The sequence below is a fragment of the Aptenodytes patagonicus genome, chromosome 1, assembly GCF_965638725.1.
Source record: "Aptenodytes patagonicus chromosome 1, bAptPat1.pri.cur, whole genome shotgun sequence".
NCBI classification, from domain to species: Eukaryota; Metazoa; Chordata; class Aves; order Sphenisciformes; family Spheniscidae; genus Aptenodytes; species Aptenodytes patagonicus.
Window position 1 is genome coordinate 207,778,536 of NC_134949.1, and position 26,884 is coordinate 207,805,419.

Sequence of the window (26,884 nt, forward strand, 5' to 3'; positions counted from 1 at the left end):
TTTTATAAAACATAGTTGATTCTTGCAGACATTTATTCTTAGATTATTTAAAGATCTTACATATCTGACTTCATTTTCTAAACCTCTGAGAGCAAAACCAAATTTACTTTGCCATTTTGCAGATACACACACAAGTTCTAGTTTCATGTAATTGTTATCTATACAAATTACTAGATCAAGCTTAAATTTTATTTGAATCCCTACTGATGAAAGCATTTCTTCTTCCAGACACGCCTCATAAAACCAAGCTCAGTACTAACTGCAATGTACAGGACAGATCTTTACTCCAATATACAGAAACAAACACACCATTTTCAGCAGTACTTTATATACTTAGACAAGTTTTTATTATCTCACAAGTCATATGCATAGCATTTCACCACCTTCTAGCTTTCCTACACACGAACTTTAAAACAGCATTCTTTTCTGGTAGGATTTTTGGTCACGGTGTTTTAAAAAGCAAAGACTCTTTACTGTGTTGTAATCAAGTGTCATTTAATAGAAGTCATTCTTGGTTGGATGCTTTGGGTGAAGTGCAGACTGTGTGACGCAGACCTGAGCCTGACAGCAATACTGGGTATACTTTACAATCAAAGCCCAAGGTAAGGGCTGCAGTGCTGAGCCAATTAATTCATGCCTGGCTGGCCATGGCCTCCATCCTCAGAAGCTTTCCTTAAAGATGGGGTTTAAAGGACACTATAACTAGAAGAGGCCTTTTTATTTTTTTATTGTTGACAACAGAGCTCAAGCTCCAGAAAAATAACACCTAGTGACTTTTCACATGGCAAGTAATTCTTCTTTGATTCACTGATTATACTTTCTGCTAGGTTATTTTCTCTCACAAAAACAACTTTAGCCCCCTTCTTTGCGCAGTAGCAGTGAAATCAAGGTTGTGCACACTAGTCAGGGTACCAGAAAGGTTTCTTACAGCTGTAAGGAAGCCAGAAGGATTTCAAAGGGAAACAACCATAAGTCTTACTTCTATCCTGCCCTTAGTTGCCTGCTGCCCTTGTTATCCCTACATCTGGCTACCAAGATCATTCAATTTGTTAGTATCAAATTAGTAGTTAGTTTATCTGTTCCTTGTCTTCCGAACTCAAGCCATCTAAGAAGGTCTCTGAGGTTTCTTTCCTCAGTCCTGCCTCACCCTATAGAAAGCCTCTGGGAGCTGCATTTTATCTGACCGTTGTCCGAATTGGCCCACGGTGACGATTTCCTTGGGCTGCCACGGCACTGGGGCAGTTTCAGAGGGACCCACAGGACTGGATTTCCCTCCCGGACATGTTTTCTGCTAACGCTTGGGAATCAATCCCGGCGCAGGGCCGCACTTGCAGGGTACCGAGCCCACTCTGCCCGATGCTCGTCCCTTGGCAGGGCTCTTGGGCAACGACCCCGAGGGCGCTCCCCGCGGGGGCACCGGGGGCTGTTGGAGCCGCGGCAGCCCCGCTCCGTCCCCAGCAGCTGCCGCCCCGCGCGGGGCTGGGCCGGCGGCCCCGCTGGCGCGGCAGAGCCCAGTGCCGGCGGCCCCAGCTCAACCCCTCGTCCCTGCCCTGCGGCGGGGGTGGGTGGCGGGGATGGGCGACCCACACCCGGCCCCGGCCCCGGCCCCGGCCCCGGCCCCGGCCCCGGCCCCGGCCCCGCCCCGGGCTCCCCACCGCCTCCGCGGGCGGCCGGAGGAACCGGGCGCGGGCAGAGGCGGGCGGGGGCGGGTTAAAAGCGGTGGCAGGTGAACGGGGAGGGACCATAAAGCTCTGGGGCGTCGAGGCTGGGACTGGCCGCTCCGCAGGCACCGACGGACCCGGGAGCGGAGCAGCGCAGCGCGGCGCGCCTGTCGCGTCCCGGGTGCCCTGCCGAGCCGTGCCAGGTGAGGGCCTGGAGCGGCTCCCGTGTGCTGGAGCGGTGGGATCGGGATTAGGCTGTGCGTCCCCCGAGCGGGTCGGGGTCCGTGTAGCGTGCCGGCGTGGGGCCGGGGGCGTCCCTGGCGGGGCTGGGATCGGGGCGGCCGCCGGCAGTGGAGAGGGGCGCTGCGAGGCTGGGGTAGTCACGCCGCGCCCCCGTCCCCCGGTTGCCTGCGCGGACCTGTCAGCGAGGCAGCCGTGCTTGGGTTGTGGCTGCCCCCAGCCCCGGGACTGGCCCAGGCGGCGGGGCTGCGGGTCGGGGCGGCCCGGCGCTGGCGGGCCCGGGACGGGCGGCAGCCTGCTGGGGCGCTCCCGCAGCGCAGCCGGATCCGGGAGGAGCCGTCGGGCCTCAAAGCCAAAACTGGCGTTTGCAAACGGGTGTCTGCTGACAGGAGCCGATTGCAATCGGCCGTGGCGTTTCCCGCTGCAAAAGGCTCGCAGCGAGCTCCGTGTCCGCCCCAGCGCTCCTGCCGTTCTGGAGTTCAGCGGGAGCAAAGCTCGGCGCAGAGGGAGGGATAGGCTGGGAGCTGCCTCAAGGTGTCCGGCTTGTAACCACAAAGTGGGGATTTCGAGTGGTTTCCAATAAATGATGTCTTCGTTGGCAGCGTGAGTGTCCCGGTAGCTTCACTCAGTCCCCACAGCCAATTTCAGTGTTTCTGTAGTGGCAGATGAGCAGGGAGAAACGTTGTTTTTTCCCCCAAAACTTGCAGCGCTGGTTCAGAACTGCCGTGTGAGCCTGCACTTGGAGCCCAGGCTGTTCATCCCACTGAGATATACACTTCAAATACTTTCCGTCAGTCCTGATTAGCCCCTTGCGAAGGTTTCATAGACTTTATTTTAATGACTATGCAACAGGCATGAGGAAATTCTTAACAGAAAGATGCAGGTATCTAATCATAGTCTAGAGCTTAGGTCAGTGTAAAAAGTTACATAAAATGCTGCCAGTTTCAGCAGAGACAAAACATGAGAAGTCTAAGGAATTCCAGCCACCTTCTCAAAGCGCTTTTTTTTTTCTTGTCTTACCCAATTTCACCTTTCCTCATCGCAGTAAATCTGACCTCTCCCTCTTGCCTCATGGCTTGTCTGTACAAGCTAGGCCCTTGTACCAAGGGTATGTGTTGGGGCACGTTAGTCCTTTAGTTGTGTTATAACTACACCAGGGTAGAGAAGGGGTTTTTTTCTCTGTTATGTGAGAATGAGAGATTTTTGAAAACTTTGACCAGTGTGGTGTTGCAAGGTACCATGCTCTCCCCACAGCCTGTGTCAAGAGGAGACGGAGCTCTTATCCACGGCCAGTGTGGCTCTCCCACACGGCAAAGTTGAGCCCTAGCCTTGCAAGATGATGGACCAGCTATGCAGGTTCCCAGCTCTGGTTTCAAAGTGTTTTGTCTGATTTGGTCATAGTTTCCAAGTGACTACGATCAGTGAAAGCTGAGCCCTGAGACTGAATTCTGACTTCAGCAAAACTTATGTTTGACTTCCAAAGGGGCAAAGAGTGTGGATTTTCGTTTTCAAGAGTAGGAGGAAAGGAGGAAAGCTGAAACGGAGCTTCCCTGAAGTTTGACCTCCTGTTTATTCTACTGGGGTGTGATAGCATCTAGAAAATCAACATAAACTCTTTAGCTGAGGGCTTTTTCCTCCCAACTGTGGCTCTGCTTGTCTCCTTTTTGGATAAGATAGCAATGAATGTGGAAGGGCAGGCTCTGCGGTATCTTCTTTGCCTGTTGGTTTGTGCTATATATGCATGCAGCCCTGACAGAGCCGGCTTAAGGCTCCTCAGCAATTTTGGCAAAATCAAATGCTGTACTTCTGAGATGAAGGGCCTGCCAAGAAAGGGACATATCTGAGCCACAGCAGAAAGCCTTGGAGGCCTGCTGGAGGTGTCTGGGAGGAATGAGGGCTTCTGCTGAAGAAGGCCAAGTAGTACTTACCTTGGAGGCAAAGAAAGCACCAACCCAGCCTTCTAGGGCTGTGGCATTGGCGAAGAAATCCTGTGAAAACTACTAGAGAAGTCTCTGCTTTGTCTAGATGTGGCCTTAATTTGTGCAGTGATAGTAATTTCTATTGCTTTGGGAAATACACTGAGAGGCAAAACACTGACGAGAGTCAACCACAGAAAGGGAACTATCTCAAGAAAGGGAAGGAGGGCATAGAGGATGCACGGAGGAAATGTATTTGAAGATGTAACTTATTTCCTGCCCAAAGCCTTTTTGATAAATATACCAAGGTATGCTTGTCCCATCATAAATACATGGAAGGAGAGAGTTTAATAAGCTGTTTGAATCCATAAACATATGGGTGACATTAATGAAAGTGACTTGCATTTGCCTGTGACTCTTGAGTGAGTGCTAGGAAGTCCTCTTGTTCGTAGAAGGTCTAGAGCTAATTCTTCACCCTTTGAAAACTGACCATTTGGTGTATTATGTCATCCTGCAGGTAGAAGGACACAGAAAAGAAGATGGACTGGGGAACTCTGCAGGCCGTTTTAGGAGGTGTAAATAAGCACTCAACCAGTATTGGGAAAATATGGCTCACAGTCCTATTCATCTTCCGTATCATGATCCTGGTTGTGGCTGCAGAGAGAGTCTGGGGAGATGAACAACAAGATTTTGTCTGCAACACACTTCAGCCTGGGTGCCGAAATGTTTGCTATGATCACTTTTTCCCCATCTCTCACATCAGACTCTGGGCCCTGCAGCTGATCTTTGTTTCTACACCTGCGCTGCTGGTGGCCATGCATGTAGCTTACACCAGGCACGAGAAGAAAAGGCGGTTCAGAAATGGTGAGAAAATTGATATAGAAGAGCTGAAAAATGAAAAGATTCACATTCGGGGCCCTCTGTGGTGGACGTACACCAGCAGCATCTTCTTCAGGATCGTCTTTGAAGCAGTCTTCATGTACGTGTTCTATTACATGTACGATGGGTACCAGATGCCTCGCCTGGTGAAGTGCAATGCATGGCCCTGCCCCAACACAGTGGATTGTTTTGTGTCTCGGCCCACTGAGAAAACCACATTTACTATTTTCATGCTTGCTGTGTCTGGGATCTGCATGATGTTGAATCTGGCTGAGTTGTGTTACCTAGTGATAAAAATTTGCATGAAAGAATCCAGGAAAACAACGGTTTTAAAATAATTCCCCAGTTTCAGGATTTCCTAGCTCCCCATTTCCTTCAAACTTTCTTAGGTGTCAGAAAACAATCAGCAATATTTTCACACTCAAGGAAAAAGATAAAAATGAAAGTTCATTCATGTTTTAGAAATGATAGCCTCCCTGAGAAGCTGCCACTGAGGCAGGTTTTAAAGATCATGAGCTAATTCAGTATTCCTGCATCCACAAATAGAGAGAGCAGCCTTCTGGCAGCAGCTTTTCCAAGTATGCCTACTGCTGGGGTCCTGTTGTTGGGACAGAGTCACTTTTCAAAAAGTGGGAGCGGAAGGGCCCAGAGAAGGCTCTAGTGCCCAAAGGAGAGCCAGGAATCACAAATGCACTGTGTCATCTTCAGAGGTGAGCCAATAACAAAGGGTTTCGGTCAAAAGCGGGGTGAAGGGCTTTTGGGGGGAACTTACAGCTAAGACACGGAAGTGATTGTGTTTAATAGCAGGTGTCCTATTCTTTCTCTTAAGTATTCTGGAGAGTGAGGAAAGGGCCTAGGGACACAGGTACTCCATGGCAATGCATGCTATCAGCTCTGCTGGGCACCAGCAATGGTTTTTATCATTTTATCTCCTCGCCTGCACTGGGGAGCGTTTCCTACAGGGTTGGGGGTGGCCAGTCTCAACTGCTTGTGAATGTCATTAGGTCAGTGCTGCCTCCCTCCACTCACAGGGGCTGCAGCAGTGGGAGGAATGAAGTTTGTTTTTTCATTCTCTTGGCCAGGTGAAAAAAAGGATTGTCACCTTTGGGAAGGTGGGGGCAGTGCAACTGTCTTCCTGTTCTCTTGTTCTCCCCTGACACTTTGTGAAGAATCTCAGTACAGTAGATTTTATTCAGTGAAGAGACTTTTTACCACCTGACTGTGCCTCCTTCGGCTGTGTACCTTTAAAAGGGTCTTTTTTTTTTCAGTAAAAGCCAAGAAAGATTGCCTTGTTTCATTCTGTTATCCAAAAGAAGTGCTTCAACACTTACAGCATGATATGCAGTAGATTGCACCTACCAGCACTCCTTCAATCAGTCCCTTTTTCCTATGCAACCTGCACAGCTTTTCTTCATAAAACCTTCTCCCTATCTGAGGTACCTTTCAAGTGAGTCCATCAAACCACTCCCAATCTCTCTGACATTCCACACTGTGAGAATGAATCACCCTTCCTCTTCTTACAGTAGGTCTAGCAGGAATTATAGACAGCTTGCAGAGCTAAAATAGCAAAGGGACCCAGTCAGAAATGAGGAGGAGCTTGATATTTTTCTTAAAGTTCACATTGCTGAGCTGTAAATTGTATATTACTAACTTGAAGAACTATGTGAGTCAGTCTGGTCTTGTCTCTGCAAAGTAGTCTCAAGATGTGTTTTATGCCTGTCATAGGCAGCTACACCAGCCCATACAGCAACACAGTTTATCTCCCAAGTGCCTGCCCATTGAACCCACTTCTAGAAAACTGGCTGTTTTTCCTCCTTAGCTTTATTAACTGGCTTTTTCCCAAAATGAATGAGCACTATCTCAGCTTCTCTATTTGCATCCATCTCTTACTGTACATTTAAGTTTATCACTGTTGGAGTAAACAAAGCTGCATTAATTAAGACCCATGACCCCTCACTGTGCACTGGAAGTGGAGCATAAGCAGGCTCCCATTGCTTGTGAGCTACATCCAGTGTTGCAACTTGACTGCAGATGGAAATCTGTCATCTTAAGAGGGGAGCAAGAAAAACATAAAAACCCCATCCTCAGAAGCATGAACAAAAAGATGGAAAGTCATTAATAATGAGCTGAACTGGAAACCTGGACTGTGAAAACATCCTTAATTCAACTCTAAAGAACAAAGCTTGGCACATACCAGGTTTGTACTTGGTGAAGTTCCTGTATTGTTCCGTGTACAAGTATGAAGAGAACAAACTATCTATGCTCCCAGTGCTCTAGTATTACATTTCTTTTGTAACAACAGGATTTTTTTTTTGGTGAAATTATAATTAAAGCACTCTTGTGGTGTCTGTTTTCTGTATTACTTGTACGTGCCATGTATTACCTAATGTGTCTAATGAAAATCTGTTTACCATAATGGAAAATATATGCACCAGTGCTACATTTAATAGCCAAGGGCTACTGCAAGGTTTATAGCCGCCTGCTGCAGGTTGGTTTTTCAATTGGTTACATTGCCTGTTATCCTGCAGACTTCATGAGCTGATAGTGGAAGATCACATATGTGACCCCTACTAGAAATCAAATGTGCCTAAGTCAGCCTTGTACTAGCAGAACTGCAGCTGGAAAAGGCTGGTGATAAATAACTTAACCAGCTCCTTAGGGGAGAGAGTTTGTTTTCACAGCCTGCCTTTGAGTTTAACTGGAACTTGGAACGAGACACACCAAAACTGGTAACACTTACACTATGAGGTTATCTTCAGCTAGCAGTTTGGCAACCAGATTATCACACAGGGAAAAAAAATAGAAATAGGGAAAGAGTCTGGAAGTGGCCAAGAGAGGGCTTTGATCCGGAACTGCAGCATCAGGTGATAATAGCTCTACCAGGACGTATTTACTGTCTGAGATTTCTCAGTGTATATTAAATTTGACTAAATAGCTGCTTTGTAGGGGAAAAAAGTTAATCTATTTCATAGGAACATAGGAATTGCACCTATTTCTACATGTGCTACATTGCATGGTTTACCTCCTACAAATGGATTTCATACAGATTAAAATACAGTGCTGTGTTGGAATTGTGTGTGTTCTTTCCTGAAATACACTAGAAGTGTCTACATTTTTGGCACGGGGTTCCTAGACTCTTGTCAGAATGAAGGCTGCAAGAGTGTTGAAGACTGAACCAGCAAATCTGAAGTTATGACTGTAAAAGAGGCTGATTCTTCACTGTCTAGTGTCCAGTGTAGCTAGGATATAAAGCGTCAAATAATGTGGTATCAGAACTGGGAAGTGTAGGAGTGGGACTGGCTAGAATTATACCGTGATTGAAATCACCAGGAGAAATCACCATTGACTTCATCAAACTAAACTTTCATCCAAAACCTTGAAACCAAAACTACAAACGTGTTTGTCAGAAAGGGGGAGGGAGGTGAAGCAAACTTCACTATTAACTCATAGACCCAGCTAGAGAAAAAAACCCGAACTCCCATGAGAGAAAGACTGATTTAAAAGGAAATTGGAAGTATAAATCTGTATTTATGACTTCTGGATATAGAAGTACCTTTATTAAAGGTTTTCTTAGACAAAAATAAAAAAAATCCTTCAGATGTTTTACGGTTATCATGAGCCAATGTACTGTGTTATTTCCTATCTGACAGCAAGAATATAAAAGACAAATGATATGGTCCATACAGAGAAGAGCACTCCTGTACCATGGAGGTTCAATTCAAAATAGCAACACTGTTAAAAGTTGCTTTATTTTGTAAAAAGTGTATTGCAGCAAATAAGCAACAGCTAAGAGCACTTTACTACAAACTGAACTTGGTGAAAATGAATCTCTTTTCTTCCCAATCATAATTCCCTCCCCTGCAACTTAGGCTAATGAGTTTTACCAGGCAACAAAATCACACTCAAAGAATTGCACTGTATTTTGTGGTCACCTGTTCTGATATTCAGGACAGCCACTACCCTGGGTGTTAATTACAGGTTTCTTTGGATTTTCGCTATCTTATTATCTATACAGTCATTTGAACCTGTTTGTAGACAGTGGCAAAAGTAATGGTAACTATCTGAGGCTTAATGAGCTAAGACTGATGGTAATGATCTTCAAGATAGTTCAGGAGGTACATACACTTTTTTCCCCATCTGACCAACCTAGCTTGTCATCGTCATTTTCTGTCACAGAATATATTTCTCTTCTGTAAAGTTGGCCCAGCTCTGATCTGGGTATTTTCTCTCTAAGCCTTCCTAGCCACCAAAAAAAAGTCTTTGTAACCTAGGTTTGGAAATGTATTAAGCTTTAATTGGCAGGTCCAGCTGAGGAAACAAGTCACATCTCCGACTTTCCACCTTTGAGAACATAGCTTGCCTCTGCTATGGTCGGTCCCCTAGTACTACCATAGAATTCAAAATTGGCCACATAATTGCACATACCTCTCCCTTTTTCTGCCCGTTAAATCACTGCCACTAACTCAATGATTATTTTACATCTGCCTGCTCTATGCTCAATCCATTGTATTTGAATAGGCCATCAACTAAAAAAATATCCTCTCCAAGAATACCACCAGGTAGCCAGATGCTTGCACAAGCCTTTCTGGTAAAGGAGTGATATGGTGTTGATATGACATACAGTTTAGGGAAGTATGTTTTGAGTGAACTGATAGAGAACATATACAGTTGAGCTATGAATCACTGCAGGTTGTGGATGAATGTTTTGAACAGCAGTGTATATTCTGTGTGCTGCTAAGAACAGTATTTCACTCATAGCCCGGCACAGTACCCAGGATAATAAATACTGTAGGGTGTGAATGCAGTCACACTGGACTGAAGCAGGTGGCATTTTTCAGCAGACAAGCTGTGCTGGGCAGGCTTGCTTGCTTAGGCAAGGTGTATCTTTTCTGTTGTCTTGGCAATTATGGTAATACAGGCTTGTCAGCTGGGAAGGACAATAGCAGTCTTAAAACTGTTTAAGTCGGGATCATGAAATTTGCTTTAAAAGTGTTTTGCAGATCATTTTCTACTGAGGTTCAGTCTTTAAGACAACACATAAAAATCCCTCCCACATCTCTAAGTAATGCACACATTAGCAGGAATGCTGCACCTTCCTTTGATGGGGCAACTGGAAAACTTGCTATCTGTTTGGTATCCAACTATCAACATTTCTTTTGTCACAAGACTTTTTTCACTTGATTTGAAAGTATTATAGCAATCCTAGTACACAGAGTTAACCCTGAATCTCACTGTTTCTGAGTTTCCCCAACTGAAAGATAAAGGCGACAATTGTGTCATGTTCTCAGGGAGCAGAACAATTTAATCAAGTGTTGTTTGTTAAGATCATTGCAACAGGTGCCAGAAAAAATATTTTATAATTATTGTGTGGTAAAGATTTCAAACCTACTGTATGTTGCATCATTAGTCTAATGTCTGCTTACGGTTAGTCATGTCCCTGCCCTAGGTGTTGCATCTTTTCCAAGGGCTGAGTGTTTAATACACAGTTTAAATAGCTTCCACAATCTTTCCAGCTCAAATAAACAAAAACAATCTAGACACTTACCCCCACACATGTGCACACAGACACAGAGGAACAAACTGACTAAACCATTATCTCACTGTTATCTGATAGAAGACTGAGACATTGCAACATGGATTTGTCAGGAATAATTTCTGCCTATACCATGATAAAAGCTTTTGTGTATAGCAGTAAAATAGTTATTAATGACTCATTGTCAGAGTGTAAGTATCCACCAAATGGGATAAACTGTATGCAGCTGGGAGGAGCTGCAGGTACATGGGAAGACAGACTTAGAATTCAATAAGATCTTTATCACCAGGAGAAATGGTTTAACAAAAGCAGTTTGAGAAGTTAGGAAGGACTAAATGATACTATTGTGAAACGCTAAGCACTTGCAGAACTGTAGGATGGAGACCTGTTCTGAACCAAAAAACAGTTTTGAAGAGAAGAGCTGGAGTTTGTAGTAGATCATCAGTGGAACATGAGTCAATAACATTGTTAACGTGGAAAAATATCATATTGGTATGCATTAAAGGTTTGCGAAAAATAGGATGTTTGAAATAATGTTTCCACTCTTCTTAGCACCTGAAAGTCCTTATCTGGACCCTACTTTGGGGCACCATCTGCCCAAAAAGCCCATTTATCAGCTGGAGAAATCCAGGAGTCAAGAATAATATATGACCGAATGTCTAAAACACAGAACCTGTGAGGAAAGCCTGAAAGAAATGAGTTGGCCTGGAAAAGTCTGAGGAAAGACCCAACAGCACTCTTCAAATATGTAAAAGATTGTGGCAAAGATGATGAAGATGTTGCTTTTTACATCCACTGGCAACAGGACAGGAAATAATAGGCTTACGTTGCAATGAGATGTAACTAGTCACCGCAAAACCCCTCTGTGAAGAGGGCTAAGCATTGTGTTGGATGACAAACTTTCCATCACTGAAGACTGTTAAATGGCAACTCAGCCCAACATCTGTTGAGGATGGTCTAGGTAGAGGACTCTGCTCTAGGACAGAGGGAGCTTCTAAAATCTGTGAGGAAGGGGACCCCAACTGAAAGAGTCAGTTGTACAGGTTCCTTTTGCTGAGCCAAAGCTCAGCTGCTGAATCAAAATTTTTTCGTATAAATTCAAGTCTACTTGTCAGGGCAGAGTCTATCCAGCAAGACCTCTGTCAGCATGGTTCCTTTGTGCTTTTAGCAATTGTAATAATACATTCTTGCGCTATAATAAATTCCACCTGACAAAGCATATGATGTGGCATTGTGAGTAAATAAAACTGTAATTAATATAAATGAAGTTGGTCATGGAATTTTTTGGTTTTTTTCTCCTCAGCACAGTGGGTAAAAAGCTCCTTCTGCCTTGGTTTTGTGTCTCACAAAATAGGCATTCCTCCCAACAGGAGGAAGACCGAAATCCAGATCAATTTTCAGTTTTGCTGCCCAGTTGACTATATATGCAAACATTGGTGGAGTTCACTGAAGCCTAGTCTGCGTCCAGGAGAAGTTTCACAGCAATAGCATGCCATTTTGTGTTACTGGTTTCTTTTGTTTCAAAGGCAGACTATCACTTTGTGCAGCAGTTTGAATTTTGTAGAGAAATTTTCCTATACAGGAGCTTGTTTTTCTATTTCAAAGCAAGATATCTATTGCTGTTCCTTTCTGTGGAAGGTAGCCAGTATTTGAGGCCTTTACAAATTCATCATGCATGTCAGCAAGGTATATTCCTAGTAAAACATACCATATTTGCTCTTATCCTGAATAAAATGAAAAAGAACATCTGTGTTTAGAAGCTTTGGTTGTGGTTTGGCACTATGAATTGTTCACTGGTAGTACTAGTTTAAGGCATTAACACTGACGTCATCCCTTCCTGCTCATTCTTACCCTGTCTGTGTCTCTCTCCCACCCCATTCAACACAGTGCCTCCACTCCAGGACCTCTCCTGTGCCAGCACAGTTTGCACAGCTGTGCTCAGCACTAGACTGGCTGACTCTTTTAGCTGATGAAGAAACCAATGTTTTGCTTTGCTGGATTGTTTTTTAGCCGGATCAGTTCCTTGATCTGGCTTACAGGGAGGCCACATGAACTTTTATGCTGACGTGACTGTGGGGCAGTAGGCCATGGTGTTGGGCAAGAAGAGCTGCAGGGAGTGAGCGGAAGGGGCGGAGGGAATGGCAACATGTTAAGTTGTATTTGCTGCTACACACACTGTAATTTCAAACCACAGCCTCTGGCTGTATTTTCGTAGGTGACTGCTACTAGAAAGGCAAAAGTGTTACTGCCTTTTCCCTCTTTCGCTGCTGTACCCTTCCCTGCTCTCTGCTCCTCCGTACTGGCCCTGCTTCTCACCTACTGGCTATCTTCTCCCTTGCTCTGACACAATCTCTCAACCTTTGTACGAGTTGATTTAACTCACTAACTCAGCAGACAACTATTTGAACTCTGCATTTTGATTTGTTTTCAGCCCAGTTAGCTTTCTGCCAGGCTTGTGGCAGGCATGAATGTATTGCAAATATAAATATTTTTATTTCTTCGTATTTCTGCCAGTTGTGTGGAAAAAAAAGCATCACACCATGACAGAATGATGAAAAGCATCATTCCTCTTAGGATTCTGTGTGTCCTGTGTCTCTCTTTTTTGATTCTTCCTCCTAACAGATGCCCGGCTTATACAGTTATAGTTCTTCCTCTGCTACATCTCACATGGAGCTTTTGCTTCCATGAAGATGACCTGAAAGCATCTCACTGCTATGTAACCCAGAGCATTCTGATTTTTTTGTTGTATTAGGAGACTTCCCACAGTTTCCAAAGGACTTTCGAGAGGAATCCTGTTCTGGTGGGTAAAACACCAGCCTAGGATCTCAGTGCCATTCTCAGAACCGTATAACCTAAGATGAGTCATTAAGTCTTCTGTGCCTCCATTCCTACAAACTAGAAGTCACAATAACTCTTCCTACAAACTAGAAATAAGAATAATTCTTCCTGTCACCAGTTTTTATTTGTTAATATGCTGTGTTCTCTGACGTGCTTGTCAGTAGTGTCTAACAGAACAGAACGCTAATCACTAATTGGTACAATAATAATAATTACTATATGAGATTAAACTACTACTTCAGTCTTTTTATTACTATTCTATTTATTAGTTAGTTAGTTCTAAAGTCTTTTGATTCATCCATGTAGAAAACAACTAGAGAAAAAAGATTTTAATCCTCGTTGCTTCAAACTGTGCCTCCTGAGGTAGCAGTACCCTTTCCCAGCATTTAAATATCTTTAGTGCCATCTTCTGTAGTGCAGCGGCATGTCAAGCGCAATGCTTTTTATTGACATACCATGCAGTGCCACAACAAGCTGAACTGAAGGCATTTGTAGCTCTTTTTTTAGGCTGACTGTGTGGACAGAACTGCTATCAGCACTGCCGAGCCATGTATCACTTTGGCGTGGCTTGTTTACGACTAACGACGTACTGCAGTTTAGGGGTCCTTCCACTAAACTGTGTTTGGATGCACAGTTATGGTAAGAGTGATCCTTTTCTATACTTCAAAATAGATGCCTAAATTAGAAATAGCACGGGGTAAAACACTGTTTTGGATCAATACTGATCTGAAAAAGTCCATTTTTCTTGTTGAGTAGCAGCTCAGGTTCAGACTAAGATCGAGATGTATCTCCTTAACTTACGAGATCTTTTTATAATTTAATAAAGCTTGGTGTCTATTTTTGATCTTCTTTCTTTGCACCTTGCCATGCAAACCTGATTCTTCTGATCTTAAAAATACCTGCCTGACTGTTCTGTCTACACACTTCTTGAATTCACTTTGTTTCTGCGCCAGCCAAATCATATACTGCTAAAGGTCTTTCTACGCATGGAACAGGGGTTGTCACCCGCGTGGAGGCTTGGATGGAAGATGAAAAGTGGTACTAAAGAAGGTAATTAAAGGAACGCTGAAAATTATGTAAATATGCATTTTAATGTAAAAATTTAAATGTTGCCTTAAGTTCTATGTTGCAGTCTAGTGTTAATGACAATGGAGGGGACCCTTTAAACATAATAAGGACCTAGGGATTTAGAGCACACTGAAGTGGCATCTGGCCACTGGCAGTGCTGTGCACCTTTAAAGATAAGTGACAGTGAGGAAGTTAGCAGGATGGCTTTTTCATGGGAATCCCTCTGTCAGAAAGTCCACATGAAGAGACACTTTTTAACACCATTGTTTAAATCTGAGCTTATTTTCCTTCTGAATAAATTCCTTAGGGAGACAAGTCCTACTTTTTCTATTTCCCCCTTACTTGGCTTCAGATCCTCCTGTTCTAGTATGCAACTAACAGCCCTCCATACCTTCTCAACATGCTTTCATGCTTGGGCTTTCACCAATACATAATCAGTCCTTTATTTTTAAAGCTGCTCCCTTCAAGTTTCCCCCCAGGGATTTTGCATCCTTGCCTGTTTCTTTTTCTACAAATTTCCCAGACGGCTTTGTTGACAGCCCAAACCGCTTCTTGTAGAACCCAGAAGGGAATTCTTGGAAAGGAAATTGTCAGCTGATGGGTGTAGTACCATGGTAGGCAGGCACTACATCAGATTATCCCCATTCAAAATGTATTGAATTCTATCTTAAAAACCTTCTGTGGCTGTAGTGAAAGGCTGCTCTAGAACCTCACTGCTCTCTTGAGTAAGAATATTTTTCTTACAAAAAGGTGTCAAGGCCAGTTTGTACAGCTGGTGGGAAATACCACTTGAAACCTTCCAGAGACTGAAAAAGCCATCATAGAAACACCGAGTTCTTCATGCTATTAAGCCTTTTGGACAGATGGTTGAAAGTGAGAGATCTCCCTCCACCTCTCCCTAAAATCAAACCTCCTGCCCTTTAGCTGACCTGATGAGCCGAGGGACTTCACTGCATGAAGGAAGTTATAAAGTCAGGAGTTACTGGGGCTACTGCGATTCCCTTCCGTACCCTAACATGGCCCCTCATGCCCCACTGCTTCAGGATCCACACTGCGATACTACTACACTTACAATCATGGCAGCACTGTGTTTCAGATATATCACCCATCTCTGAATAAAGTCATTTGTCCTTGTGCCACCACTAGTGCTTAGGTCAACAGAGATCTTCCTCCCTAGTGTTTTCAGCTGAAAGATTTATAGGGAGCAACCAAGCGTTGCAAGGATACAAGAACATGGGGATGGTCTGTTTCAGTTTGTCCTCTGCTACACACAGCTCCTCAAAGCATCTCAAAATTTTTCTTGGATGGTATTTTTACTAAAGAGAGCAACAGAGAGCCTTGGGAATGACCTGGTGTGGTTAAGTTTTCAGCTTTCTGACTGTAGAGTAGCTATCAACAGAAACTCATACGTTATTGCTGAAGAGTCATTGAGTTGTCATGCTAGTTTAAGTCATTCTGGCTAATGTTTTCCTTTCTCAGGACAACACTAAAGAACACACAGAAGCCTAGCCAAAATATAGGTGATAGTAATATTTTTGAGTATTGATGCTGAAAATATCAAGAGCCACCTTTAAATCATCATTTTGAAAATAGTTGCAACTGATCTGGTTTTTCAAATGCTCTGTGCACAAGAGCTTGACAGCTAATCTTGACTGAGGAAAGTCTGTGGGAAAAAAAAAGTTTTTAAAAAAATTATCCATAATGCCTTCTTTTCCTAACATAGGCTCAGTCCCAGGTATAGGCTCTCAAACTTTGAAGACCCAGGCTTGTCATTTATAAAATTTGACAATTGTCTTGAAATACTGCAAGGAGTTGATGCAATGCTGCCTTCACTCTGAAAACCAAAGGATCTGTCTTGACCGAAGGGCAGTAGCTGCCACCTGTGAAGCACCTGGTTCGCAGGGCTGGCAGCCCTTTGGGGTTCTTCATACAGGACACGCAGGCGGTAGCAACAAAGTTTACCTCCTCTCAGGAAAAAATCTTTCGGTAAAGAACTTTTTGTAGTTTGGGCTTTTTTTTAAATTTTTGCTTTAAGGTATATCTAACACCTCATGGATTAAAGTGAGATTCTCTCCTTTAAGATTTACAGACAGTAAGGAAACCGTAGAGAAGCTCTCCACCGAAGCCAGCCGGCTCCGGCGAGCCGTTACGAGCCCGCCAACGGCCGGCGCGCGAGAGGCGCGCGGCCGCCGCTGGGCGGCGCTGCTCCGCCCCGCGAGAGAATGTGTGTGATTGTGCGAGAGAGCCGGGAGGTCCTCGGTTGGGCGCGGGTTTTCCTTGCGGCAACCCCGCGCTGGGCTGGAGGCCACCTGGGCGATGACCCCTCTTCCACAGCCGTCAAGGTGCGGCAGACAGTGCCGGCAGCCGTGCCCCGGCTACTCAGCGCCCCCCGGTCGGCCGGGACGGCCGTTTCTGAGGGGGAGCAGGAGGCGGGGGCGGGCGTGCAGGTGGCGGCTCCCGCCGCGCTGCCTTCGAGCGGAGCCCTGTGGGGCGGGCGGAAACCCCAGCGGGGAGGGGTTTCTTAAGCTTTTATCCTCTCGGAGGAAGAAGCTGTTTATTTCTCAGGAAATCCCACCCTGACCCGCGAAGGAGGATGGATTATCTGCGCAGTGACAACGTTTAAAAGCCAGGGAGAGAAGAGCAAATGCCCCGGCCGCTCCGCTCGGAGCTTCCCGGGTGAGGAGACGGGGCTACCGGCCCGGCCCGCAGCCGCTCGGAAGGGGCTGCGTGTGAAGCCGGCGGCTCTGCCCGCTGTGGGAGGCGGGCAAGGGGAGGGGAGAGAGGGAGGGACGGGTGCCCGGTGCCTACAGGGGAGGCCGTCAGAGGTCCCCTGCCACAGGCGGGCTGTGGGCAGCCGGCCGCCCGAGGGGCGCGTTGCCGGCCGAGGCAGCAGGTAGGGCGCTGGGCACTGGGCTCCCGGCGCGTCCCGCCCCGCCCCTGCACCCCGCTCCGCCGCTTTTTTCCATAGCCCGAGCAAAGTTTGGGGGCTTCTTTTCCCCCCAATTAAATGAGCTATGCGCCAACACTGTCTGGACTCTTCTGAACGAGTTAAGCTTTTGCTACTTAAAATAGCCTTTCTCCCGCAAAGCGTAAGTAGAGCGACCCTGGGCTGTGCCGCTCGGCAGGCGGCTTCAGGGCACGGGCCCGCAGCCCGGGGAGGGGGGCTCCGCCGGAGGGGACGTGGCCGCGGGCAGACTTGGAGCCTGCGCTGGGGGCGGGAGGCGGGGGCCTGCTTGGGGCCTCTGCCCGTTTGCCGTACCCCTCGGCCCTGGGCTGGGCGCCAGGGAAGGGCAGGGCGAGGCAGAGTTCTGCGCATCGTGCTGAGGAGGAATAGTAGAAAGGGCCTTACTGCTTTAAATAGCTTCCTGAGGGACCCTGGTGTGAACGTCCGCTGTACCTGCCCCACGGAGGGAACCGTCTGCAGGCAGCAGTGCTCGCGGATGGGACTGATAACTGAGCCTGGCGTGGCAGGGAAAAGTGTCCAAACCTCACAAAATACCTCAGGAAATGCAGTGGAGGGGGAAGCACCACATACTGTTTGTGTCCGGGATTGTTGTGGCCATCGCCCACCCAAGTGTGCATGTGTAGGGGCATGTAATTTCTTCCTTAAGGGTTACTGCTAACATTTGAACATTGATGTGCATTTCAAGCCAGTTTTACACTGGGAGTAAAATTAAATCCTAAATATAAAGCAGAGCCAGAATTGCTTTCATCCTCGTAAGTAGTGCCACATGGAATGACGGAGTTCACAAATGTAACCCAAGACGGTTGTGGGGTTTCTTGAGGTGAGCTCTGAGTTACCTGGCCCTTACAAACACTTTTTCCTGATAGTGGGGAAAACGGTGAGGTGGCCTCACTGCATTGACCAGGCTTTTACCTCACTCTCATCACATCTTTGGTCTGAGAGTTACTAAAAACATGCCAGTTACTCATTTGTTCACTCAGGACTCACAAGGGATGCAAAGTGTTTGAGATGAATAAATATTCTTTGGAATTCTTTGGAAGATATTTATAGCTTGATTAGGCAAAAGTTTGCCAATGTTATAAGCAAGAAAAGTTGTTTCATTTGTTGTTTTTTGTTTTGTTTTGTTTTTTCCTGTAGGCAAAAAGAGTATCAGAAAAGTATTTGGGTTCATCCCTGACTCACTGAAGAAATCACATAAGCCTAGGATGTTATTAGGAATCCTGAGTGTGTGTTAGGTCTTTAAGACACTGGCATAGATATGAAGAAGGAATTGAACTGAGTAGCCAGAGCTACTAGAGTTTAGCTTTAAGGGAAATTTAAAGGGAAAAGGGAAAATCCTACTGCAACATTTTAGAATTAAACTAGAAAAAGATTTAAATGGTTTCCATAAGACAAAAATGTACTTTAAGAAGTTTGAACAGGGTGTATAGCACCATCTCCCTTGCAGTTACTGTAACTTGCTGGAAGTCCCCTCAGACTGATACCTGTCTGTTGGGGTAACTGTTTCTCTGCAGTGAAAATGGGTCTTGAGTCTTTGAACGCCAGCAAGGCTTGTCTTTCCTTTGTATATCTGGGGCGGGGGGCGGGACAGTCCTTACTGTGCAGTTTTTAGATCTGTGTGGCTGATCGTATGTGGGCACCTGACAGATCTGTCTCATTCATGCTTCACTCACTTGGGATGTAGGGACTGTTGCCCTCGTGTTTGACGGCTATTCCATAGTCCCCTGGTAGCTCCACACCCTTCACACCTTTAGAGTTTTCTTGGTAAGTCACTGTCTTTTAATTCCAACGTAGAGCTCTAAGATGGCATTTGAGTATTCTGGGGGAGAAAAGGGGTTACTTTTTGTTCCTGTTTTTTCTCCTGCGAGTAGCGAATCGGAGCGAGGGTTTGTAACGCCAGGGAACAGAGTTGTTCAACAGGTGGGGTGTAGCTCTCCTCCTGGGCTCAGCCCTGCGCTCCTTGCGCTTTTCCTTTACTCAGGCCAAACTTTCACTCAGAGGTCAAGTGAAGTCAAGAGAAGTTTTACCTGGGATTTAAGGAAGAGGCTCCATAGCAGTGAAGTAAGTTTAAGGTAGTAAGAAGATCATCTAAGGGATTAATTTTTAACAAGTGTTTAAAATACAATGAAAGTGATAATAGGTGTGTCTGAAAGTGAGCAGGAAGAAAGGTATTTTTCGAGTCCTCATTTAAACAAGTTTATTAACTGAATTATGAAACCTCAACCACTGTGTTTCATATATATATGTACATGATCAAATACCATTAGGTTTCACTGGAAATTATAGTAGCTCATTCTGTCCCTCCACATCTGCCAGTTTGTCTGGAATGACGTGGTCACACTGCAGACTTTGTGCAGGGTGACTATTTTTATTGGATTTAAATTAGCAGAGTTAAAAACCTGGTAGTAATGGAGATGCCTGATTGTTTAGTGTAAAAACAAAGGAAATATTGCAAGTTGTTTTTTCTTTTAACAGCATTTTTTTCTCATACTGGTTTGTAAAATCTAGATAATTTTGAAGATAAAAACCTAAATCCCAAGATTTAAGACTGTCACAAGAAATGAAAGAAAATGTGGACTGAGTTTAAGAAATCGTATTCAGACAAGGACATGTTAGGTTTCTAAATAATTGCTAAGGGACATTTTTTTAGATATACCAGTATAATAAAATCATAAATACACCAGGTGTCATAATCTGGTACTGTATGTAACATAGCTGTGTAGTTATTTATGTGTGTGTATGTGTGCACATGTGTATATAAATACATAAACATATACATGTATGAGTAAAATTATAAATAAAACTATTCTATGAAAATTATGAATAAGTAAAATATTGTATTTCACACACTTGATACATAGTGATGAACCTCTTCGGTGACGTCATCAGAAATAGAAATAATAACTGGAAAGTTTATAGATGCCAGATGATAATTATTTCTCTCCTGTAGAGGGATATATTTGACATCACAGCTTTTAAAATTTATTCTCTCTTGCTCGTTCTCTTTGTCACACATACACAAACACACACACACCATCCACAAAGTGTATTTGTGCGTGTACTAAACTTAGTAATTAATAGCACAACATTGATTCTTAAACAGAATGCCATGCCAGTTTTTATGAACTGCCCATTTTTCAGTATTTGTTTCAGAGGAATGATTTTCTAAGTGACACAAACAATATATGATTCCCAGTTCTTATTAAATGATCCCAAGGTTCGTGAAGTCCTTGCTTTTTATGCTACTGAATTGGATTGCTTTCTGAAACAGATTCTCTGTCACTCCCTAGCGGGTGTTTCTGCATGAATGTCGTGAAATACAGATAAAGATGTTTCATTTCTTAATCTGCATTTTTTCCAAGCACAGAATGAAAAAATATCTCCCTTCACAATGAATGTGTAAGATTAGGGTTTAACAGTTGCCTAGCTCTGTATTTCAGGAGCACTGAAAGTAATACTGTACAGCTGAAGTTTATTTAATACTACAAAAGCAAGCTTGGAATTGTTATCAGCTGAAATATTGAGTTGTGGCTGTTCCAATTTAGATTTAGGTATTTTATTGTTGAACTTAATGGTGACAACTCAAATATTCTGTGAGCCCTCCGGTTTTGTCTGATGTCATTTAATCATTATTTGTATCAAGGCACTCCTTTAAAATTGTTGATGTCATTTTTGGATGAGTTACGTTGGCTTTAAGAATTACACACTGGAGAATGTATTGACATTGAAGAAAGATACAGGACCTGGATTTCTGACAACCCTCCAGCCAGTGGAGATATGTATCTTTGCATTGCCCTTGGAAATTATGTCCTTCCCGTATTTATGTATTATGGGTAACACATATTTGTAGTGAAGGCAATGATTGCTGCAATTTATACTAAGATGAACTCTGAGGTTTTCACCTCTGTACGGTTAAGATGCTGTGAAGTATCTGCTCACTGCTTAAACACTTTTTCTTTGTGTACAGGATGAATTTTCAGACCCTGATATACAGAAATAAATCTTCTAATTAATGTAAGCATTGGAATAGCTTTTTTAAGTGTATCCTTTGAGAAATGCATCGTGTCACATCTTTGGTGTCCTGAATTATCTCAGCCTGGGCATTGTTGGCCTGTAGTAAAAAGAAAAAACCATCTTCAGTAGTGTTAGTGAATGGAGAATGATTGAGAATAAATTAGATGGTATTATTTGTCATCTCTCCTTTACTTTTTACAAATTGTTAGTTTTCTTCTTCCGCTGATCACTAGATAATTCTTAGAAAAGCACAAAAAATCCTACTTTCATTGTAGTGAACGTCGCCTGTTGATCTTAGTAAGAGAGACACCACCATGTGCCTATAGGAAAAAAAACCAAAGATTGCTACCTCTGTTCACCTTACAGTGCAGGGTTTATAATCTTTCATGAAGGCAGATCAACTTCATTTTTTGAAACAATAGAAGGTAATGTCTGTCTTTATGAAGAATGGTGTGCGGCCTCTGTGCCGTTGGAAGCAAGGGTAATGGCAGCCATGCTGAAAATGGACCATAATTAATGAATTAAAGAAGATTTAATGTGCTAACCTTTGCTGATTAATACACTTTCTATTACAAATATTAGTAACAAAAGAAAAAACCGTAACTTTGGCTACTTATTATCTGAGCTGCCTATTTTGCTTGGTCTGGTTAGAAAACAGAGTGAGGCAGAGAGAACTGAACTGAGAGGCACAGAATAATACAAAGGATAGCAGAGAAATGAAATACTGGATTTAGGGTTGTGCTAAACTTCTTTAATCCATCAAATATCACATTATTAATTTTGCTGTTCCTACATAGCAATATTTACTACTCAAAATGAGAATATTCCCAAACAACAGTTTAGTTCTGTCCAAAGATGGAACTAAACTGAGTATATCTTCAAATGGTTTTGAGATAAAGATACAAAATTAATTCATTAATCCCTGAAAAATTAATACTTCTCAAGGTTAAAATTACTTCACCATCCAAAATATTGTAAGCCTCATAAAATTGAGATTGAGGATTAAATTTTAAAATCATATAAACAAATTAGGATGATAAAATTAAAGTATTAAACAAAATTTATTCAGTTTTGCGTTACTATTTTAAGAGGGGAAAAAATACACTCCTTAAAAAAAATCTGAATATATTTCAAAAAAATGATTAAAAATTGTTTCAGGACCAGGGACATTACTACACAAGATCGGTATTTCATTGTTAATATCATCATTTGCAGTTTATTGTGCTATGCTGGAAAAAGAATTCAATTATATTAAAGGGAATATGTTTTTGTAGAATATCAAAGATCTGTTTTTTTTTTTAGGGGGAGTTTTTGTTGAATTAACTTTGTGGGGATAAAAAGTGAATTAGTATTCCAGGATTTAAAAGAATGCAGAATACCAATGGGTGTGTTGTTGGACACGCAACCAGGACAGTTGTTGCTTTTTGTGTGAAAGTATACTATTCTGCAGTTACAGGTATTTCATTGCCTCATAGTAAAATCAAGTTATAAAAAAAAGTAACTGAAATAACTTTAATTTCTTTAATTACCTTAACTAAAAGCCTAAAAGAAGTTCAGGCATTTTGGAAATGCTTTCTCTGGAAAAACAGTGACATCATTGTTGGAAATCACAGTAAATACAATACTGGGAACAGTACATTTTCTCAGTGGTAAATTCCTACCTGTAATGATGAACACCTTTTCTTCTTGGGAATTGTAAGACACATGGGTATTTGGACAAGAAGTATAAGTATAAAAATAAAAAGAGTAAAGTGTAATTCAGTTATATTTATAAAATATTCAGAGATTTTTAAACAAGGGGATAATCAGTCTTTTCTGATAGTGGGTTTTTTGCATGCGAACTGTTACATCTGAATTGTAATTATGATGTAAGTATTTCTGAAAGTATTGAAGTTAGCTGGAAGTAAAGTTTTGTATTTTATTTTCAGTTGAAGGTTGACATATAAAATATAGAAGTGTGTTCATTACGAGAATGAAATTTACTTCTTACATATATTCCAATATTCTTACATATATTCCAGTTAGGAACAGGCCAAGGATAACAGAAGTGATACCAGCAGATAATAGCTTGTTTCTGAATTGAAGGCAGCTTGTGAGGAATCTGATCTTAAAAAAAATCTTGTACTTTCCCTTTCCAAAAAAGCCTTTCCAAATGAGAAGTTGTGTCACTGCCTAGAGATTGGACATGGGAAGCCCATCATACATGAATTGGTGGAAACTACTGAGAATATATACCAGTTGTTTATCACAGAAGTGAGGTCATAGGATATAACTTTATTTTTCCGAGAAAATCTCTGTGCACAGTTGCTGAAGTGCCCTCGAGGTTTTTGGTTTTTTTAAATAATGTTGCAGTACATGTGGTTCAGTAACACCAACTGGCAGGACAGTAGAGGAAATGGCATAGAAACCTTTCCACCATTCCTCTCAGAACTTCTAATTCTTCCCAATATTTCAAGTTATTCAAATAATTCTCTCTTTTTAGAAATAAACAAACTCAAACATGAGTGGGCTTTGAGAACATGCTTGTTGTTGGTGTACACATTCCAAAATTAAACTGTAAATTCTATAGGTTTTGAGTAATTATTTTTCTGTGTTTGTACAGTATGAAAATAGCAGAGACCTGGGACATTACTAACCTCCTGAATGCTGGGGTGAATAAGTCCTGATAACAATAAAATGATTAGAGTTAGGCAAACTTTGTATCACACTCTGATATAAGTGCAGTCACATTAATAGTAGGAATATTCTGTTTAATTGAACTGATTTCCATCTGTTCTTTCTAAAAATAGGCAAGAACCGTTAGAGGCATCTCAGGTGGAGGAAACAGAAATCATGGTTCTTAAATATTTAAATCTTGTAGAAATGCTGGTTATGAATCTTTCTTTGCCTGTCATTGTGTATAGACACTTAAACCTGTGTCGGCTAGGTGAAAGCACTGAACATCCCACTTCTGTGCTCACCAAAACCCATGGCTGCATGGTCACAGGGTTATGTAGTTCTTAACATAGGTGTGCAATATTTTGCAAAAGGAAGCGCACTTAAGAAATGTCATTTGTTGAGGATCAATCTGTTCTGCCCCGGCACTGTGTAATTGTAAGATTTTTTTTAACATTGCTCTAATTGCTCTAATGTTCTTATTGTAGGTTAGAAATCTGAAACAATGGGTGACTGGAGCTTTCTGGGGAGACTGTTAGAGAATGCGCAGGAGCACTCCACGGTTATTGGCAAGGTTTGGCTGACGGTACTGTTTATCTTCAGGATACTGGTGCTGGGGGCCGCTGCTGAGGAGGTCTGGGGAGACGAGCAGTCGGACTTTACATGCAACACTCAGCAACCTGGTTGCGAAAATGTTTGCTATGACAAAGCCTTCCCCATTTCTCACATCCGCTTCTGGGTGCTGCAGATCATTTTTGTCTCCACTCCAACCCTCATCTACTTGGGCCATGTGCTGCACATTGTACGCATGGAGGAGAAGAGGAAAGAGAAAGAAGAGCTGAAAAAGAAGGGAAGCATCAAAGACAGCAACTACCCAGGAGCAGCAGTGTCTGGCAGTGGTGGTGGAGGAGGCAGCAATAACATCAAGGATCCTCTTGGCAAAAAGGGGAAGGAGAAGCTCCCGATCCGTGATGAACGTGGTAGAATTCGTATGGGGGGTGCCCTGCTCCGTACCTACGTCTTCAACATCATTTTCAAGACACTGTTTGAGGTGGGCTTCATTGTGGGCCAGTACTTCCTATATGGCTTCGAGCTAAAGCCAGTCTACCAGTGCAGCCGCTCACCTTGCCCACACACTGTGGACTGCTTCATCTCAAGGCCCACTGAGAAGACCATCTTCATCATCTTCATGTTGGTGGTGGCTTCTGTCTCCCTGCTGCTGAACATGCTTGAGATATATCACTTGGGGTGGAAGAAGCTTAAGCAGGGTATGACAAGCCGGTACAGCCTTGAGATGCCTGTCGCAACAATGACACCAGTCATGGTAACAGGGGAGTCCAAACCTGTTGCCCTGCCACCACCAGCACCACCCGTGGTGGTAATGACTGCCACGCCCCCGCCTGTTCTGCCTGACACCCGTGCTGTCACACCGCTGCTCGCCCCAGTGACCATGGCACCGTACTATGCTGCGGCTGCTCCAAGACCGCGGCCCCCCTCCAACATGGTCTCCATGGCCAGCTACCCTGTTGCTCCATCAGTTCCTGAGGAGAGGCACCGTGCTGTGACTCCCACGCCCATCTCCACTCCTGTCACCATCCCGACCCCCATCCCCACGCCCACGCCAGCCGTCATCAACTACTTCAACAGCAACAGCCATGCCCTGGCGGCTGAGCAGAACTGGGTCAACATGGCAGCTGAGCAGCAGGGGAAGGTGCCCTCCAGCTCGGCAGGCTCCTCTACCCCCAGCAGTGTCCAGCAACCCCTTCCTGAGCAGGAAGAGCCACTGGAGCAGCTACTCCCACCCCCAGCTGCGCCACCCGTTGCTGCGGCCAACAGCTGCAGCAGCACCAGCCTGAGCGGGGCAAGCGGCAGCAAGTGGGATGTGGAGGGTGAGGAGGAGCTGTCAGAGGAAAGGCCCATCTCAGCTGCCTGCACCACTGTGGAGATGCATGAGCCACCGCTGCTCGTAGACACACGGCGCTTGAGCAGGGCCAGTAAGTCGAGCAGCTGCAGAGCCAGGTCAGATGACCTGGCCGTGTAGTGCGGTCGCCTCTGCTCAGAGGAGCAGGTGATGGAAGGCAGAGTGGGCAGGGGAGCTGCCCGGGGAGGCAAGGCCTGGCGTGGGTGGGAAGGCCTGGGTTTCAAACTTTGACGCTTGCTGTTTTTGCACTCTGTGAGTTGTAGTGGGGAAAAATATCAACATTTTCTAATAGGTACGGGGTGGCCGAAGCGCAGCCCATGGGCCAGGGGACCAATCCCGCTTTCCTTCATGTCCATGGCAGATCTCCCAAGGGCAGCCACAGGGGAGGCCTGCACAGGTAACAGGTGGTGATGGTAGCTGGTCATGTGCCCTGAGGCTGACTTTCATCTGAGAAAAATATTAATATCCCTAGTGCCCATGTGTCTGGCTGTCATCTCCCTCTTGCCCTTGCCTTCACTTCCACCCTTTTTCACATAAACTCTACATGAGCGGATGCGATGACTTATTTTCTTCCTCTTAAATCTTACGTAGCCCTATGGCAAACATCAGGGTGGCATATTGCCTATTGGCACCTGTCATCTCTACGGACCAACTTGCCATATTAGAGGTGACTCAGTCTCTTCCATATAACATGACTTAATGAAGCCTTTGTGCTCATGGCAAATCGCCAATGTGGTCCTCAGCCGGGCAAAGTTTAGGTAACCCCTGTAATAGATTTTTGAGGTTCATCTTTCTATAATTTTTTTTTACTCTTGACCTGTTAAGAAGTGTTCGGTTTGACCTTCTATCCAGTGTTTGCTGACCATGATCACACCATGTTTTTAAGCCCACAAATATGTTTGAGCATGTTTGATTATAATTTTAGATGACTTCTGAAATTGCTTAGAGGAGGACAAGAATTTAAACCACATCTCAGAAATTATTACACAGAACAATTTCTCTTCAGAAAGCAAGGATTATGATTTCAATACATTGTGGCCCCATACGTTGCCCGTGGACAAACAATAGGATAAAGTACAGCTCTGCATTTTAGACTATTAGATATCAGCTTAAGTTTGTTGGAAAAGTGCTTTTTAGAAGTAAACTTGAGTGCATATTTTTAAGTATTTGAACATTTTGAGAATAATTTTGATC

General features: G+C 43.9%; 2 protein-coding genes across 2 annotated transcripts; both read left to right on the forward strand.

The window, feature by feature from the left end:
* The first annotated feature begins 1,758 nt into the window (after positions 1 to 1,758).
* Positions 1,759 to 7,767, forward strand: LOC143155416 (gap junction beta-2 protein-like). The gene is made up of 2 exons (XM_076328135.1): positions 1,759 to 1,864; positions 4,335 to 7,767. Exon 2 carries the CDS (start codon positions 4,357 to 4,359, stop codon positions 5,032 to 5,034), a length of 678 nt encoding a protein of 225 aa, XP_076184250.1. The 5' UTR covers positions 1,759 to 1,864; positions 4,335 to 4,356; the 3' UTR covers positions 5,035 to 7,767.
* A 9,202-nt stretch (positions 7,768 to 16,969) lies between these two features.
* Positions 16,970 to 25,810, forward strand: GJA3 (gap junction protein alpha 3). Its single transcript, XM_076328558.1, has 2 exons — positions 16,970 to 17,028; positions 24,258 to 25,810. Exon 2 carries the CDS (start codon positions 24,275 to 24,277, stop codon positions 25,808 to 25,810), a length of 1,536 nt encoding a protein of 511 aa, XP_076184673.1. The 5' UTR covers positions 16,970 to 17,028; positions 24,258 to 24,274.
* The last annotated feature ends 1,074 nt before the right edge of the window (positions 25,811 to 26,884 follow it).